General features: G+C 37.8%; 1 protein-coding gene across 1 annotated transcript in view; it reads left to right on the plus strand.

Moving 5' to 3' along the window:
- Positions 1-17,235, plus strand: part of LOC137390735 (titin-like) — a 133,535-nt gene that overhangs the window by 97,916 nt on the left and 18,384 nt on the right. The window contains exons 64-77 of the mRNA XM_068077057.1: positions 705-980; positions 1,337-1,631; positions 1,975-2,099; positions 2,457-2,663; positions 2,926-3,055; positions 5,257-5,353; positions 5,581-5,862; positions 5,943-6,101; positions 6,918-7,061; positions 7,191-7,365; positions 8,121-8,278; positions 8,529-8,826; positions 9,548-9,676; positions 10,783-16,995. Of these exons, the coding sequence (XP_067933158.1) occupies positions 705-980; positions 1,337-1,631; positions 1,975-2,099; positions 2,457-2,663; positions 2,926-3,055; positions 5,257-5,353; positions 5,581-5,862; positions 5,943-6,101; positions 6,918-7,061; positions 7,191-7,365; positions 8,121-8,278; positions 8,529-8,826; positions 9,548-9,676; positions 10,783-16,995 (8,688 nt within the window). The remainder of the gene's footprint in view (positions 1-704; positions 981-1,336; positions 1,632-1,974; positions 2,100-2,456; positions 2,664-2,925; positions 3,056-5,256; positions 5,354-5,580; positions 5,863-5,942; positions 6,102-6,917; positions 7,062-7,190; positions 7,366-8,120; positions 8,279-8,528; positions 8,827-9,547; positions 9,677-10,782; positions 16,996-17,235) is intronic.

Genomic DNA, 17,235 nt, shown 5'->3' on the forward strand with positions numbered 1-17,235 from the left:
TCTGTTAATCATGGTGTTCTTAAGAAACAGCCACCTATGAATTAACAGTGTTCGAGCATTACCTATTGAATGGCTGTGCAAAATCTGGTTGCTGATTTTCTGCCAAAACCATTATTCTGGCAGGTAGAGGACTGCCTTCACTCGCATCTCCTTTAATTGTTGTTGATAATATCACTCTCTCAATCAGTTTCTATACTCTGGAGAAAAAAATTTTAGCAATGTGTAAGCGGATTTTGTCATTCAAGGTCAATATCAGTACCATGTGTATTTATCACTGAAATTTTCCGCACATACTGCTAGCAAAAGATCTTAATGATGGAAAGTAGATTGTAGCTGGTTGAAATTGAAAATTTAGGAGCTTGGGGTAGCATTTGGTAAACAATAGTATGTAATTCTTTATATATATAGTTAAATGACTAGTCATATGCATGTTCATTTTAGGCAGTTCTAAGAAAACTGATGCTTGAAAAGGCGTAATGATGGGTTATTCTACATGAAAGATCGCTTAACAACATAGTGTTAATATTTGTTAATTGTTGCAGTTCGTAGTTTCTGAAATTAGCTGGCTTGGAAATTAGCCAGAGTAAGTTCCTTGGTTTAATTCTTTAGTTTCTCATCTGGCTTGAGGAAGGGGGTGCGAATTAGTCCTTTAGTCAGGTGTAGAAATTATGCTAACACATGATCATCCATTGATCTCTCAACAGATCAAACTCGAGGAAGGAAAGTCTTCGTTGCACTTACCTGAAGTTCTAACAGACGACCAGGGAATGTACATGGTCAAGGCTTACAACCAGTATGGTATGATGCAATGCAAAGCTGTGCTCGCTGTCTTACCTGATGAGAGTAAGAAGCCAAAGGAAACAACTCCTACATTTATCAGCAAGTTATCCAATGTCACGGCCACTGTTGGCGAGCCTCTGTCCCTCACGATTGAGTTAAAGGATGCCCCCACGCCTACATATCGGGTCGAGTGGTTCAAGGTACACTGACTAGACTTTTTACCACCTACATGTATGTTATAAGCCTTGTGGTTATTAAAGTGGAATGTATAAAAGGGCTGTATCAGGAATGGAGGGCAATATGTTTGTCTATATTAAAGTGCAAAGTGAAATAGTTGCTCAAATTTCACATTGCATATTGAAAGATCCATATATTGAAGTTGAACTGCTTTCGAGTCTTTATACAAGTGGAAGACGACTCCGTATTAATAATCCCTAGCCACACTGGCCCGTTATATACCACCAAATACTTAGCTAGCTCATTATTGTGAGGGTTATCTTTCCTTGTCGACGTGTATACAGTATAATAGCTCTAACCATTATGCTGCTGTTTTCAGAACACTAAGCAGCTGCTGCCAAACCCACGGTTTAAGTTCATATCAGAGAAGCACATAATCACTCTGGTCATTTATGAATTGGTGCCAGAAGATGCCGGATCTTATGAAGTCAGAGTCACGAATAATGCTGGCACAAGCAGATCGACAGCTAATATCACCCTTAAACAGCCTGCTGTTCCTCGGCAGCCTTCTCCACCCGCTGAAGCTCCTCCACAGCTAATAGAACCTCTCAAACCAGAAAGTGTAGATGTGGGACATCCGATCACTCTGACCTGCTCCATAAAGGGCAGCTCTGGTTAGTCAACTTTCACTTTTGGTTTGTGTCAATAAATGTTTGAGTTACAACTCATTTTTTAATTTGCCAAAAAAAGTTTTGATTTTTTGCAAATTAATGCATCACAATACTTCAACCATAACACTTTTAACAGGCATGTCATTTCTCAATGTTACCCAGATAGATAGGCATATATTCTTTAGGTAATAACAGCTAGCGAATAGATCTCATTTTACTGTGAGTTTGCCTGATAAGATTAAAGTTGAACGCGTCACCTTGGTCCCAGTATTTATAGCAAAGGTCTTGCAAAATCCTGCCATTCCATTTTCCTCTCGTGAGCTTGTTGTTTCTACTACTCCCACAGTTACCACCTGGTTTGCTAATGGTCAGATGATAAAACAGTCAAAGTACTTTGACATGAAGTCAACTGATGACACCCATACTCTCACTATATTGGAGGCTTTCCCTGAAGACGAGGGAGAGTACACGGTGTCAGGAAAGAACTCTGTTGGAGAAGTCTCTACCACCGCTACACTACATGTACGCACTTCCTTCTCTGCCTATTTCTACTTCTGATATGAAGTTACTGTGTTGTTCAAGTTGAATAACATATTTTGTGTTTTAATTCTGACAACTTTATATACTTTATAAAGTTATTTAGTCCCATTATATAGCATGCAGAACAGCAGAAGGCTGAGCTCTGTATCTGCAGCTAACTTTTATCTATGAATTCAAAATATGTGTCTTGCACAAACAGCTTGCAAGGGTTGGTGTGTGGATTAGGATGCTAGCTGGTAAAGTAGGTAGATGTTCCTTAGTATTACTGGATGCTTCCTACTATTTTAGGTTGTTCCAGTGTCCACACAAGATGTGCCTCTTACTGAGCTACCAAAGGATGCTGGAGAGCCCCCTAAGTTTGAGCAGCCTGTCACTTCTATAGATGCCAGAGAAGGAGAAAGGGTGACCTTTGAGACAGTTGTAACTGGCAACCCGGTACCCTCTGTTAGGTGGTTTAGGGAAAACCAGGAAGTAACATCATCTCTTGACTTCCAGGTATTTATTTGCTGTTGTAAATATATGACACTCAAATAGGTTGCTCAAGTGGATACATTTTAGTTTCTAAATATTACGAGTTAATTATTAAATCGAAATGCTATTGATGAATATGACACTTTATCCAGGTTAGATGAATGTGACACCCTATCTATGTTAAATGAAAGTGACACATTATGCAGCTTAGAGGTAGTGACACTTTATGCAGGTTAAAATAATGTGACACCCGATCTAGGTTAGATGAAAATGACACTTTATGCAGGTTGCAAGTGATGGAGATACGCACAGACTTATTATCCCAGAAGTGTTTCCTGAGGACAGTGGACTGTTTATGTGCCGAGCAAGTAATGACTTCGGGATCGCTGAGTGTACCGCTGAGCTGTATATTGAAGGTATTTCTGACTTCTTGTCATCAGGGAATGAATCTGACTATCCATAGCACATGTCGATCCTTGTCATTAGTCATGTGTGGATGTCCGTGCCATTTAGCCTTGTCAGCTCATGCATGCCACTTGTCACCATTGACTGATGGGTGCTTCTCATTGCTCCTGTGAATGTCTGTTTAAAAGGAAGACTGCTTTCGATTTTTCGCGGTGTCTCAAAATTATTTATTATTTATTGCTATTTTATTTGTTGTCTGTGATAAAATTAGGTTTTAGCGAGTAGAAACAAATGAAAATTTTCACATTTTTATTATTTGCATAAACAATGTTATTCACCAACACTTTACTATGTTTCTGTTCTAACACCTGTATGTACAATTGGTTTTATTCCTCCCTATGTTTCTGTTTTCTGCTGTCTGTTATTTTCCGTTGATTTAACAATAAATCCTAGTTGAAACCAACTCCTGCAATCTCCACACATCGGTTTGTCTTTCATGCGAGTGTCTACTTTGCCTTTCTCCATTCATTTTACTTTTCCCTCCCAATGGTTGACTTCTTTAACTATGTTTTTCTGAATGTCTTTCTAGCCTTACACCAACTTTCTGAAAAATATGCATGCTTCATTGTGTAGTGTATGTCTATACACATATAGTTTTAGTATGAATGTTTCCAAGAACCGATCACAGGCATCCTAGCATGCTTGCATCTTTGCATGAACCATTTGCTTCTCTTGTTCTCACTTTTACTAATTGAATTATGCAATATGACTTTTAAATTGTAATACATTTCCTTTTCCACCTAAATCTATCTTCAACCCCGTTTTAGCATTTTAGATGTCTGTCCTTAATATTTATGCTGCGCACGAACAAGTGTTAGAGAACAGGAAATAAATCAAATCCCACTTTCTAACAATATCTTGTTTGTTCTCAATGACACTGGATAAATCTTGGGAAAACACGCTAGGCTGTGTATCTTGAGGTATTTCAGAAATAGCTATTCGTATAAAGTCATGTTGCATAGTCAATAGTAATGAAGTGAATTTGAGTGACTTGAGGAATGCGACCAGTTCCGCTGCACGTCCAAACCTGTCCTTGTCTATGAGCCATCTTACTCATTCCACATCCTCAGCATGTAAGTAGATATCAAATCCGCTATGCTTGTTTTGGTGCTTATCAAGCTGGTTTCAGTGCAATAAAAATCTTGTATATTTAAAATGAATTTTTATAATCATATTAAATTATATAATATATTACTTTGTATTTTAGTTTCTTATACCATATTACTACAAGACCATGGGATTGAACTATATAATGTGATGCCTTTGTAATTGACGAATAAGAAATAATTAATCTACATTTGATTCATAGAAATGAGTGGTCTTCATTGGACAGACTACAATAGCCATTATAATTCCTTGTATTTGAAATCAGCTTCATTTTACATTCATTTAAGAGGGCTCACAGATTCGTGGTTAGTAAAAGCTAACTTTGGAATCAATGTTAAATGTTCAGAAATGCCAGAGTGCAGTATGGATGTCAAAGCCTTTTATTTTTGTATTACAATTGCAGTTGTTTTAAATGTGCCATCTTTTACCAATCATAAAATTCTATACACGCAGTTAGTTTGACAACTAAAATGTTGGTCTGTATGGAACTCAAACCCATGACATTCAGCTTGTAAGACTGATGCTTTAACCAACTGAGTTATTCAGCCACCTTCCTAAGCCTCAGAATAATTGGGCCAATCAGAGAATAAACATCGCTTTGTGAAAGAAAAAGCAAACAAACAGACGGGCAATAATAATAATATAATAATATAGCATAATATTAGGTTAAATTGTTCTAAATCATATTATTTTGTATTTTATTGTATTATATTGTTTTGTGAAACTGCATTATAATATGTCAAAGTATAACAACAATGTAGTTTGTTGTTATTTTCCTGTAAAGATCAGCCTGAGCAACTGGTGAGGATAGAAAGTGGCTAGTGTTGCTAATTTTGACAAGTTTTTATTGTAGATCATTTCTATGTTATCATTCAGCAACCTGTTCTTAATCCATAGTTCTTCAAATGGTTTCATTGCTCATGTGGACTGTAACACAAAACTGAATATCACTGCCTAAAACTGTATTGATGCGAGAGTCAGTTGTCTTTATTTTCTCTTCCTTATTACAGTCTATGAATAACTATTCCAATTCATACATTTGTAGCACCAAAGGTTGAGACTGTAGAGAAGGAGGTAAAGCCTCCAACCTTTGAGAAGCCTCTGATGCCCACAACTACAGTCATTCATGGAGAAACCGCAGAGTATGTTCTGGTCGCACCTTGTTTATTTTCATTTGCTATAATATTAGTGGAACTCTAGTTGTGCTAGTTTATTATTAGAAAATGTTGTTTGATATGTTTGAAGCTCTGATGATGCAAGTCTGAGTCACCATTATCGCTGAAAAATAAACTTATTGATTTCCTTAAAAATTGTTGTTTTGAACCGATGTGTTCTTTTTTATTAATCGTTTGCTTGTTGGATTTTACAGAATAAGCGTTGCTATAGATGCGTACCCACCCGCTAGACACACGTGGTACTTCAACGGCAAGGAGATAAAAACCTCTCAAAAGTACATTGTGATAGACGAGTCTCGCAGGATTACCCTGCGCATAATGGATGTGCAACCAGAGGATAGTGGGGAGTATACCATTAGACTGGATAATGAGTTTGGGGACGCCACTTGTACCACCACACTCAACATTCTTCGTGAGTTTTTCAAACTAAAATGTACTATTACTATGCTGTACGTTGATACTGGGCGATGTATGTTGTGGTTCAGTATATAACAATGCTATGTTTGTCGGTTATGGTACATGACTTATAGTTTGTTGGTCATAGGTAACAGTTGAGTCATTTTGTAGCATCCCAAAAGGAAGTACAACTCCCCATACTAGACATGGAGGCTCCTACTAGCACCACCACTTCTTACACTACTACCGTTGATTTGCCAGTCAAGTTCGTCAAGTCACTCAGTCCTGAAATCTATGCAAAACCCAAGGAGCAGGCTCGGTAAGTGACCTTCTTTATAGCCAGGAGAATGCTGGTGGCCCAATTATGTTTACAAAAAGAATGGAATAAAAAGCAAAGACAGGTAGAAGGGTTGCTCCAGAGTTTCACATAGCTATCACATATCCAGGTTTCACATAGCAATCACATATCCAGGTTTCACATCGCGATCACATATCCAGGTTTCTGGAGAACCTTGTTTAAGATAAGGAATATGTATATTAAATAATATCTAATACCGTCATAATGGCTTTCAAGTGACCTTCTGATGATTATAACTACAGCCTATGTTAAATTGCATTTGTAATATTTCAAACATCAACAGAGTTTGTTGCTGAATCTAATATTTTGGCAGTGCAACTTAGATCAAAAGGTTCATTTTTTGTGGATTATCCAATAAAATTCATTAATTTTCCTTCTTTTCAAATTATATTTTTATAGAATTAATATGGTTTTGGTAGCTGATTGGTATTGCATACACTTTACTCTAGCCCTGCGGTATTGATGCTCTTTACCTGTGGGGTGCAAACACCAATTTTAAACACTTTTGAAAATCGTTTCCATAAACAATTTTAGTTTTGACAAACTAGACAAATACTTATTAGTAACTCTTTGCCATATACAAGGTTTATTGGCTTTGACAAACTAGACACATACTTATTACCGGTAGTAGCTCTTTGCCATATACAAGGTTTATTTGCTTGTGGTGCCTGCAAGTCACCATATTTGATAATTTTGGAAAATGCACAGGATGTTACAATCTCAGGGTGAAATCAGTTGGGGTGTAACAGCTTCTGTTAAAATCTGTTTATCCTGTAGGTTTGACATTGAAGTAGATAGAAAGCCTGATGGAGTGCAGTGGTTTGTGAATCAGATGGCAATACAGCCTTCTCAGCGTTATGAGATAGAGGTTGCCGATAACAGAGCCTACCTCCTTGTTCACAATCTCACTCCTGCTGACAGGTCAGTCTACCACATTTGGTGATATATGAAACACCACTGATATCTCAGATACTTACTGGAGAAGTTTAAGATCTTCATTGTTTCCTCTTTCAGTAGCAGTAGTGTATAATAACGTTTATATTTATCTAGCGGGATGTATACTGTACAAGTCAATGTTGGCGAAGTAAGAATTGTTTCCTCCTGTCAGCTGTTTATACAACAAGATCTGCCATTAGACCGACCTGATGAGGAATCACTTTTACCGTCATTTGTGGAGAAACTCGAAGATATTGAAGTAGATGATGGAACAGAATTGGCTCTACAGGTTTGTAATTTACACGAGGAGCTCCATAGGGTTTTAGAAACATTAAATATTAAACCATATTTGTTCTATCTAGAAGTTTCTGTTTACACATTCATATTATTGTTATATGTATCGGTAATAATGCCTGTTATCTATTTGCTATGTATTTGGTTACAAGGGCACCCTGAGTGTAACCAAATACCCTGAGGGCACCCTGTAACCAAATACAAGGATACACTCCGGGTGCTCTTGTTCTCACTGATTTGGTACTTGTTTACTCTGGTTTGCTGAAGAATAACAGTTCATCCCCCGCGAAGATTTATGGTAATTGAATTAGTTTTTCAAGTCTTTAAATTATTTAGGTGTTTGTAACACTTTCCTTTTTGACTCAGTTTTATGCTTCCCCATAGGCCCTCATCGCTAAACCTTGACTCAGCCTTAAATATTTGTAGCCATAACATATTACAAATACCCATTACAGATATTTCTCACTGTCTATCCCTCTTTTTAACAACTTGCACTTTTAAATGTATGGGAGATTATCAGCTCCCACTGGGCTCTCACTACTCACAGGTGATGCTAATTTTACCTTGGTGGCTGTCATCGAACGTAAATCTCATAATCGCCAGCATCCAAAATGGCTGTTTGCAATCATGCCAGTATTTCAACCAATTTTTTCAACCTTATCTTTTAGAGCCATGAAATTTGTCTATTATCTCTATGACTAATACATGCTAAATAGAAAATTTTTTAACAAAATGTTTTTTGTTTTTTAGGTGAAGGTCATTGGTCATCCAGTGCCGGAGTTGTCCTGGTATCTTGACGATGAAAATATTGATGATAATGAGGATGTAGTCATTACATATGACAGACAAACTGGCTACTGTCGTCTTATCTTTGTCGATATCATGCCTGAAGATGCTGGGATATACACGTAAGTGTCTCTAATATCACAAAATTGACTCCTCTAATCTAGCGAATTATATTTGTCTAAAATTTTTCAATCAGATAGGTATTTGTGTACAAGGTCCACAAACTAATTTTTCATGCTCATTCTCACGCTAGTTTATTATTATGTATCTACCTTTGTTATGATTCCAAAGTTTCTCATCAACATACCTTTAGTGAAGATGCCTTGTTTAGAAAACATGTTTATGCTTGTCGATTTGTTGTTTGCTTGCTAGATGTGTGGCTAGCAATCCTGCCGGAGAAGTCAAGTCAGAGTGTGAGCTTAAAGTTCGACCAGCTACTGTAATTACACAAGTCAAAGAGCTTTCATCAACCAAGACGGATAAGGCTCCACAAGTTGGTGCTGCATCATCAGCTCCTGAGCCGGTTCCAGCAAAAGATCAAACTACTATTACTTCGCAACAGACCCAAGTCGGTTCTCAGTACAACACTGAATGGCAACAAACTCAGAATGAGACGGTCACTATTAAAAAAATAAGTGACTCGACTATCCGACATGAAGTTACTTCTGAAGTAAGTTTATTTTGTGTTTATTGAAGTAACTTTTATTTTTATACTAGATGAAGCCCTGTGTTGCACAGGTAATAAAAAGTTTTTGCACAAAAAATCTATTTTCAATCAACATATACAACTTTTACCATTCTAACTTTTAAATGAAAGTGTTTGTTTATTTTTGTGTGTCCGGCCAATACATAATAATAGCTTGGAATAATTGTGCTTATAATCTTTATGTGTCATGATCTCTCATGCAATCATGATCTTCAAGAGTGTTAGTAGTAACCAATAATAAAATATTGGCAGGTATGATAAGTATATCCAGAATGATTCCATAGTATGGCAAGGTAATCGTGTTGCACAATGTATAGTGGTTGTCTGCAAAAATGGAGTTTCCGAGTTGAATTTCAATGCGAAGCAGTTTTTTCATTGGTGTATTTCATTGCTATTACTGGACATACAACAGACCAACAAACAAACACAGACATATATAAATAGTAAAGATTGGATTTTTATCCTGTCTTTGAACCTGTTGGTTAGTAGAGTAGATCCTTTATGAATATTTTATTAGATATTTGCAAGGAATGTTACCAAAAAAAATATTGGTTTTATGCAGGTACTTAGGCACAGTTAAACTACCTACTAAGAAATTAATAAAATTTGACTTTTTACATATTTTACTTTTACATTCCATATTTTACTTTTTGCATTCCATATCTAAATTCACATTATTTTCAAGGGATTTCTCGAGTCTGGAACTCGTGATCAGCCAGTCGTAGTAGAGGAAACCATTACGACGGATGTTGTAGAAGAACCTATTGAACCTAGTAAAAAGCCTCAACAAAAACAGCCAGCCAGTGATATTCAGGTAAGTGTGGCATCTGGTAAAATCAGTCTTATGTCTCGATCAGACTACAATTCACTTGCTTTATTTGTTGCTTTCTGTGCACCCACAGGCTGATTTCCTTTAAGATCCTGCAAGCATTTGCTATTAATTCTGTGAAAGACGTGAGCTGATTGTTCTTCAAGATACAACCAAGATTTAGAACGAGCTATGATTTAAAAAAAGGAATTTTGCTTTATCCAAAATTATGAAAAAGTTAGACCTCTGATTGAAAATACGTTTTATTTTTATGGCAGTTGTTTAAAAACTTCAACCAGATTAACTACTAATAAATGTGTTCAGGTTATATATTACAAAAGTAGGTCTCACAGACTAAACTACTTGATCACTATTTAGGGGACCTAATTAGGGGACCTAATTGCTTTCTTTTAGATCAAATACTTACCAAAGCCGAGGAAATAAACAAGTTTTCATACCCTTCATTAAGATAATAAATTGTACTACTTACTTCTAGTGTTTGAAAATCTTTCAGTAAAAGCTATTCAGATTAGCACATGAATGGTGCTTTTGAACCAAATATCAAAAATATCTTTCATGGTATTAGGTAATAAAAAAGATTTAGTCGTACGAGTATCCATAAACTTGGAGTCATCCTCTTTCAGTGATGTGTGTTCAAAACAGTAATTACTTTATCAATGACTGGCTGATGAATCCAATGAAACATTTTAAACATAAAATCGAGCGCATTTGTTATGTGGCAGGCATTTGTTTATCGTAGCCCAAAACATTAAAATTGATCTTGAGCCATGGCACTCATTGACGGTCAATGAATCCTGGTCGACTCAGTTATTGCTGTACCCTCAAGTACTCTGATTAAGGAGAAAGCTACTGTAAACCTAAAACTGAAGAATACGCATTGATAATCTAATTGCCTCTTGTGTTCCCACATCTTGTACCTACTCCATTTAGAGGAAGCCCAAAGCACCCATACTTCATCTTATGCTATGTAGTTGTGTGTTACCTTATGTGAGCTTCCCTAAGACTGTCATTATCCTCATAGTAGGGTTTGTACTGCTGTCTGTAGTCTGCTTACCTACCCATGTGTGACACCTCAATTTCTTCCTATATAGGACTCTTCCCCAGCAACAGTTTTACAACCGGGTGTAGCAGATATTACAGTAGATGAAGTGACATACCATGAGAATACCAAAAAGGGAGAGACAGAAATTTCAGAACAGCCGATTATAGCATCTACAAATGTTGAGCGAAAAACTATGAATAAGGAATCTAAACAGGTTGTAGAAGAGTCTTGTAGCCAAAATGAACGCTTGCTTAACTCAGCAAATTTGTTGGTAGCAGAAACTAAACCAACTGAGAGTGAAGAGATATTACAGACTGATCGATACAATACAGAATGTACAACTGTTCTACAACCTACTGACGAGCCGGACTCTATTAAAATAACATCAGAAGTTTTGGATTTGGTCAGCAAAGAAGACACTCATGAAGTTGAACAGACTGACTTCACAAAGCATCAAAGTCCAGAAATGGAATCCATACCCAAAAATGTTGTTGAAAGCCCCGACTCGGCGATGGCACCTTCTTTTCAAGATTCTGTGGAACTTTCAGTGCCAATCACAAAACCACAAGTTCTACCTAGTTCTCAACAAAAAAGTGTTGATGTTACTGTTGCGCAAATACCAGAAGAAGTTTCTGAGAAATCTTCTATACCGTCAAAAGTAGAAGTTGAAACAGTTACTTCCAATGAGACAAGTGCAGATAAACCTGTAGACAAAGTCAATTTCAATTTGCAACCTTCAGATGTGAAAGTAGATTCAAATCAGTCAATCACTTCAATTCAACCAGCTTCAGTTTCGGAGCTATCCGAAGAAGCTCTACCATTAACAGAAGGAAAACAACTACCGTTGGTCAAAGATGAAATCGCTCCGGTAAGTGAGGAAAAGCAAGTCAAAGATTCACACCCAAATTCTCAACGTTTGCCTAGTTCTGTAGATGTAGTGGATGAAGAATCAAAACCAGCAGAAGTTGAGGAAATATTGCCAACTGATCAACAGATTTCAGAACCTGCCATTCTTTTACAACCTACTGATCAGCCAGACTCCATTAAAATAACATCAGAAGTTCTGGATTTGGTCAGCAAAGAAAAGACTCATGAAGTTGAACAGACTGACTTCACAAAGCACCAAAGTCCAGAAATGGAATCCTTACCCAAAAATGTTGTTGAAAGCCCAGACTCGGCGATGGCACCTTCTTTTCAAGATTCTGTGGAACTTTCTGTGCCAATCACAAAACCACAAGTTTTATCTAGTTCTCAACAAAAAAGTGTTGATGTTACTGTTGTGCAAATGCCAGAAGAAGTTTCTGAGAAATCGTCTATACCTTCAAAAGTAGAAGTTGAAACAGTTACTTCCAATGAGACAAGTGCAGATAAACCTGTAGACAAAGTCGATGTCAATTTGCAACCATCAGATGTGAAAGTAGATTCAGATCAGTCAATCACTTCAATTCAACCAGCTTCAGTTTCGGAACTATCCGAAGAAGCTCTACCATTAACAGAAGGAAAACAACTACCGTTGGTCAAAGATGAAATCGCTCCGGTAAGTGAGGAAAAGCAAGTCGAAGATTCACACCCAAATTCTCAACATTTGCCTAGTTCTGTAGATGTAGCGGATGAAGAATCAAAACCAACAGAAGTTGAAGAAATATCGCCAACTGATCAACAGATTTCAGAACCTACCATTCTTTTACAACCTACTGATCAGCCAGACTCCATTAAAATAACATCAGAAGTTCTGGATTTGGTCAGCAAAGAAAAGACTCATGAAGTTGAACAGACTGACTTTACAAAGCACCAAAGTCCAGAAATGGAATCTATACCCAAAAATGTTGTTGAAAGCCCAGACTCGGCGATGGCACCTACTTTTCAAGATTCCGTGAAACTTTCCGTGCCAATCACAGAACCACAAGTCCTACTGAGTTCTCAACAGAAAAGTGTTGATGTTACTGTTGTGCAGATACCAGATGAAGTTTCTGAGAAATCTTCCATATCCTCAAAAGTTGAAGTTGAAATGGTTACTTCCGACGAGACAAGTGCAGATAAACCTGTAGACAAAATCGATGTCAGTTTGCAACCATCAGATGTAAAAGTAGATTCAGATCAGCCAGTCTCTTCAATCCAACCAGCTTCAGTTTCGGAACTATCCGAAGAAGCTCTACCATTAACAGAAGGAAAACAACTACCGTTGGTCAAAGATGAAATCGCTCCGGTAAGTGAGGAAAAGCAAGTCGAAGATTCACACCCAAATTCTCAACATTTGCCTAGTTCTGTAGATGTAGCGGATGAAGAATCAAAACCAACAGAAGTTGAGGAAATATCGCCAACTGATCAACAGATTTCAGAACCTACCATTCTTTTACAACCTACTGATCAGCCAGACTCCATTAAAATAACATCAGAAGTTCTGGATTTGGTCAGCAAAGAAAAGACTCATGAAGTTGAACAGACTGACTTTACAAAGCACCAAAGTCCAGAAATGGAATCTATACCCAAAAATGTTGTTGAAAGCCCAGACTCGGTGATGGCACCTACTTTTCAAGATTCCGTGGAACTTTCCGTGCCAATCACAGAACCACAAGTCCTACCGAGTTCTCAACAGAAAAGTGTTGATGTTAGTGTTGTGCAGATACCAGATGAAGTTTCTGAGAAATCTTCCATATCCTCAAAAGTTGAAGTTGAAATGGTTACTTCCGACGAGACAAGTGCAGATAAACCTGTAGACAAAATCGATGTCAGTTTGCAACCATCAGATGTAAAAGTAGATTCAGATCAGCCAGTCTCTTCAATCCAACCAGCTTCAGTTTCGGAGCTATCCGAAGAAGCTCTACCATTAACAGAAGGAAAACAACTACCGTTGGTCAAAGATGAAATCGCTCCGGTAAGTGAGGAAAAGCAAGTCGAAGATTCACACCCAAATTCTCAACATTTGCCTAGTTCTGTAGATGTAGCGGATGAAGAATCAAAACCAACAGAAGTTGAAGAAATATCGCCAACTGATCAACAGATTTCAGAACCTACCATTCTTTTACAACCTACTGATCAGCCAGACTCCATTAAAATAACATCAGAAGTTCTGAATTTGGTCAGCAAAGAAAAGACTCATGATGTTGAACAGACTGACTTTACAAAGCACCAAAGTCCAGAAATGGAATCTATACCCAAAAATGTTGTTGAAAGCCCAGACTCGGCGATGGCACCTACTTTTCAAGATTCCGTGAAACTTTCCGTGCCAATCACAGAACCACAAGTCCTACTGAGTTCTCAACAGAAAAGTGTTGATGTTACTGTTGTGCAGATACCAGATGAAGTTTCTGAGAAATCTTCCATATCCTCAAAAGTTGAAGTTGAAATGGTTACTTCCGACGAGACAAGTGCAGATAAACCTGTAGACAAAATCGATGTCAGTTTGCAACCATCAGATGTAAAAGTAGATTCAGATCAGCCAGTCTCTTCAATCCAACCAGCTTCAGTTTCGGAACTATCCGAAGAAGCTCTACCATTAACAGAAGGAAAACAACTACCGTTGGTCAAAGATGAAATCGCTCCGGTAAGTGAGGAAAAGCAAGTCGAAGATTCACACCCAAATTCTCAACATTTGCCTAGTTCTGTAGATGTAGCGGATGAAGAATCAAAACCAACAGAAGTTGAGGAAATATCGCCAACTGATCAACAGATTTCAGAACCTACCATTCTTTTACAACCTACTGATCAGCCAGACTCCATTAAAATAACATCAGAAGTTCTGGATTTGGTCAGCAAAGAAAAGACTCATGAAGTTGAACAGACTGACTTTACAAAGCACCAAAGTCCAGAAATGGAATCTATACCCAAAAATGTTGTTGAAAGCCCAGACTCGGTGATGGCACCTACTTTTCAAGATTCCGTGGAACTTTCCGTGCCAATCACAGAACCACAAGTCCTACCGAGTTCTCAACAGAAAAGTGTTGATGTTAGTGTTGTGCAGATACCAGATGAAGTTTCTGAGAAATCTTCCATATCCTCAAAAGTTGAAGTTGAAATGGTTACTTCCGACGAGACAAGTGCAGATAAACCTGTAGACAAAATCGATGTCAGTTTGCAACCATCAGATGTAAAAGTAGATTCAGATCAGCCAGTCTCTTCAATCCAACCAGCTTCAGTTTCGGAGCTATCCGAAGAAGCTCTACCATTAACAGAAGGAAAACAACTACCGTTGGTCAAAGATGAAATCGCTCCGGTAAGTGAGGAAAAGCAAGTCGAAGATTCACACCCAAATTCTCAACATTTGCCTAGTTCTGTAGATGTAGCGGATGAAGAATCAAAACCAACAGAAGTTGAAGAAATATCGCCAACTGATCAACAGATTTCAGAACCTACCATTCTTTTACAACCTACTGATCAGCCAGACTCCATTAAAATAACATCAGAAGTTCTGAATTTGGTCAGCAAAGAAAAGACTCATGAAGTTGAACAGACTGACTTTACAAAGCACCAAAGTCCAGAAATGGAATCTATACCCAAAAATGTTGTTGAAAGCCCAGACTCGGTGATGGCACCTACTTTTCAAGATTCCGTGGAACTTTCTGTGCCAATCACAGAACCACAAGTCCTACCGAGTTCTCAACAGAAAAGTGTTGATGTTAGTGTTGTGCAGATACCAGATGAAGTTTCTGAGAAATCTTCCATATCCTCAAAAGTTGAAGTTGAAATAGTTACTTCTGATGAGACAAGTGCAGATGAACTTGTAGAGAAAGTCGAAGTCAATTTGCAACCATCAGATGTAAAAGTAGATTCAGACCAGTCAACCACTTCAATTCAACCAACATCAGTTTTTGAAGTATCCGAAGAGGCTTTGCCACTAACAGAAGGAAATCATCTACCATTGGTGAAAGATGAAATTGCTCCTATAGGTGAGGAAAAGCAAGTCGAAGATTCACGACCAACTTCTCAACATTTGCCCAGTTCTGTAGATGTGTTGGCAGAAGAATCAAAACAAACAAAAGTTGAGGAAATATCGCCAACTGATCAACAGATTTCAGAGCTTACCATTCTTTTACAACCTACTGACAAGCCAGGCGCCATTAAAATAACATCAGAAGTTTTGGATTTGCTCAGCAAAGAAGAGACTAATAAAGTTGACCAGGCTGACTTCATAAATCAATATAGTCCAGAAATAGAATCTATACAGGAAAATGTTGTTGAAAGCCCAGAGTTGGGGGCGGTACCTACTTTTCAAGATTCTATGATACTTTCTGCACCAATCAGAGAACCCCAACCTTTGCCAAGTACTCAACAAAAATCTGTTGATACTGCTGTTGAGCAGCTGTCAGATGAAATTTGTGAGAAGTCTTTCATCTCTTCGGAAGTTATAATTAAAACAACTCCTTCTAATGAAAGGGCAGTGGATAAATACACAAAAGACGCTCAAGAGATAAACTTGACAGTCCTCGACCATCCTGAGGTGGTTTGTGTTAACATTTCTTCAACAGAATCAACTCAAGATGTTCAGCCTCTGTCACAGTCCACTGCTAATTTCATCAAACAACATCTTGAGTTAGGAATAGGAGAAGTGGATACATCACAGTCATGCATTTCAGTCACATCAACCGAGCGGGTTGAGCAGGTTATTGAGCTGACACAGCCATCGACAAATGCCACACTTGATCACGCATTGACCTATGACTCCAAACTAGACATTGAGATGCAAAAGAGGGTCAGCGTTAATATTCCTACAACTGAAGAGGATGTAAAATATCAGGTTCGGTTTGAAGAAGAATCTATGATTCCTTTAGAAATCGAACTTCAACAAACCTTTGCTGTTGATCATCCAATTGTGAATTATGGAGAAATGGAAGACTTAACAAGCTTAGAGAAACAAGCAGCTGCACTGATTCAAGAAACGATAGCAGCAGCAATAGCTACTGTAAAAGCCGATACTGACGATGTTCAGCCTTGCGCTATTGACATAGTAAATGAACACTCCGCAACAGGATCTGATGCAAAAACTGCCCCTTTGCTTGAAACAAGCGTAGAGCAAATCACATTAGATGGGCCCGAACTGTCTTCTGAAATGTCATCTTTAGAAATAACGATGATGTCTGATCAGCTGCAGCTAAGCAGTCAAGTTTTTATGAGTGACATTGAGCAAGATATCAATTCAGAGGAAAGCTTCGAACTAGTAGATATGCCTACTGAGCAAGAACAGTTTGAATTAGTGGATGCTCCAGCACCAGAAGGTTATGAGATAGTAGATATGGAGATACCCTTAGTAGAAGAAGTCCATTTGGTTAGTAATGTTCCTTTATTGTTATTCCCTGTTTGCAAACCCATGAACCCTTTCGTGTACCATTTTACCTTGTTTCTGGTGTTGTTTTCCCTGCCAATTGCCTATGATGCTATTCTGAGTAGATTTTTTTGAGCATTCAAATTTGATCTGTTACATTGGGTATTTTTGTATGTATATATTATGTATCAACTATTTGATGTAGGTGTATGGTGTTGTTTCTCTATTAATAGTCACGTACAT

Source organism: Watersipora subatra, chromosome 3, assembly GCF_963576615.1.
Source record: "Watersipora subatra chromosome 3, tzWatSuba1.1, whole genome shotgun sequence".
NCBI classification, from domain to species: domain Eukaryota; kingdom Metazoa; phylum Bryozoa; class Gymnolaemata; order Cheilostomatida; family Watersiporidae; genus Watersipora; species Watersipora subatra.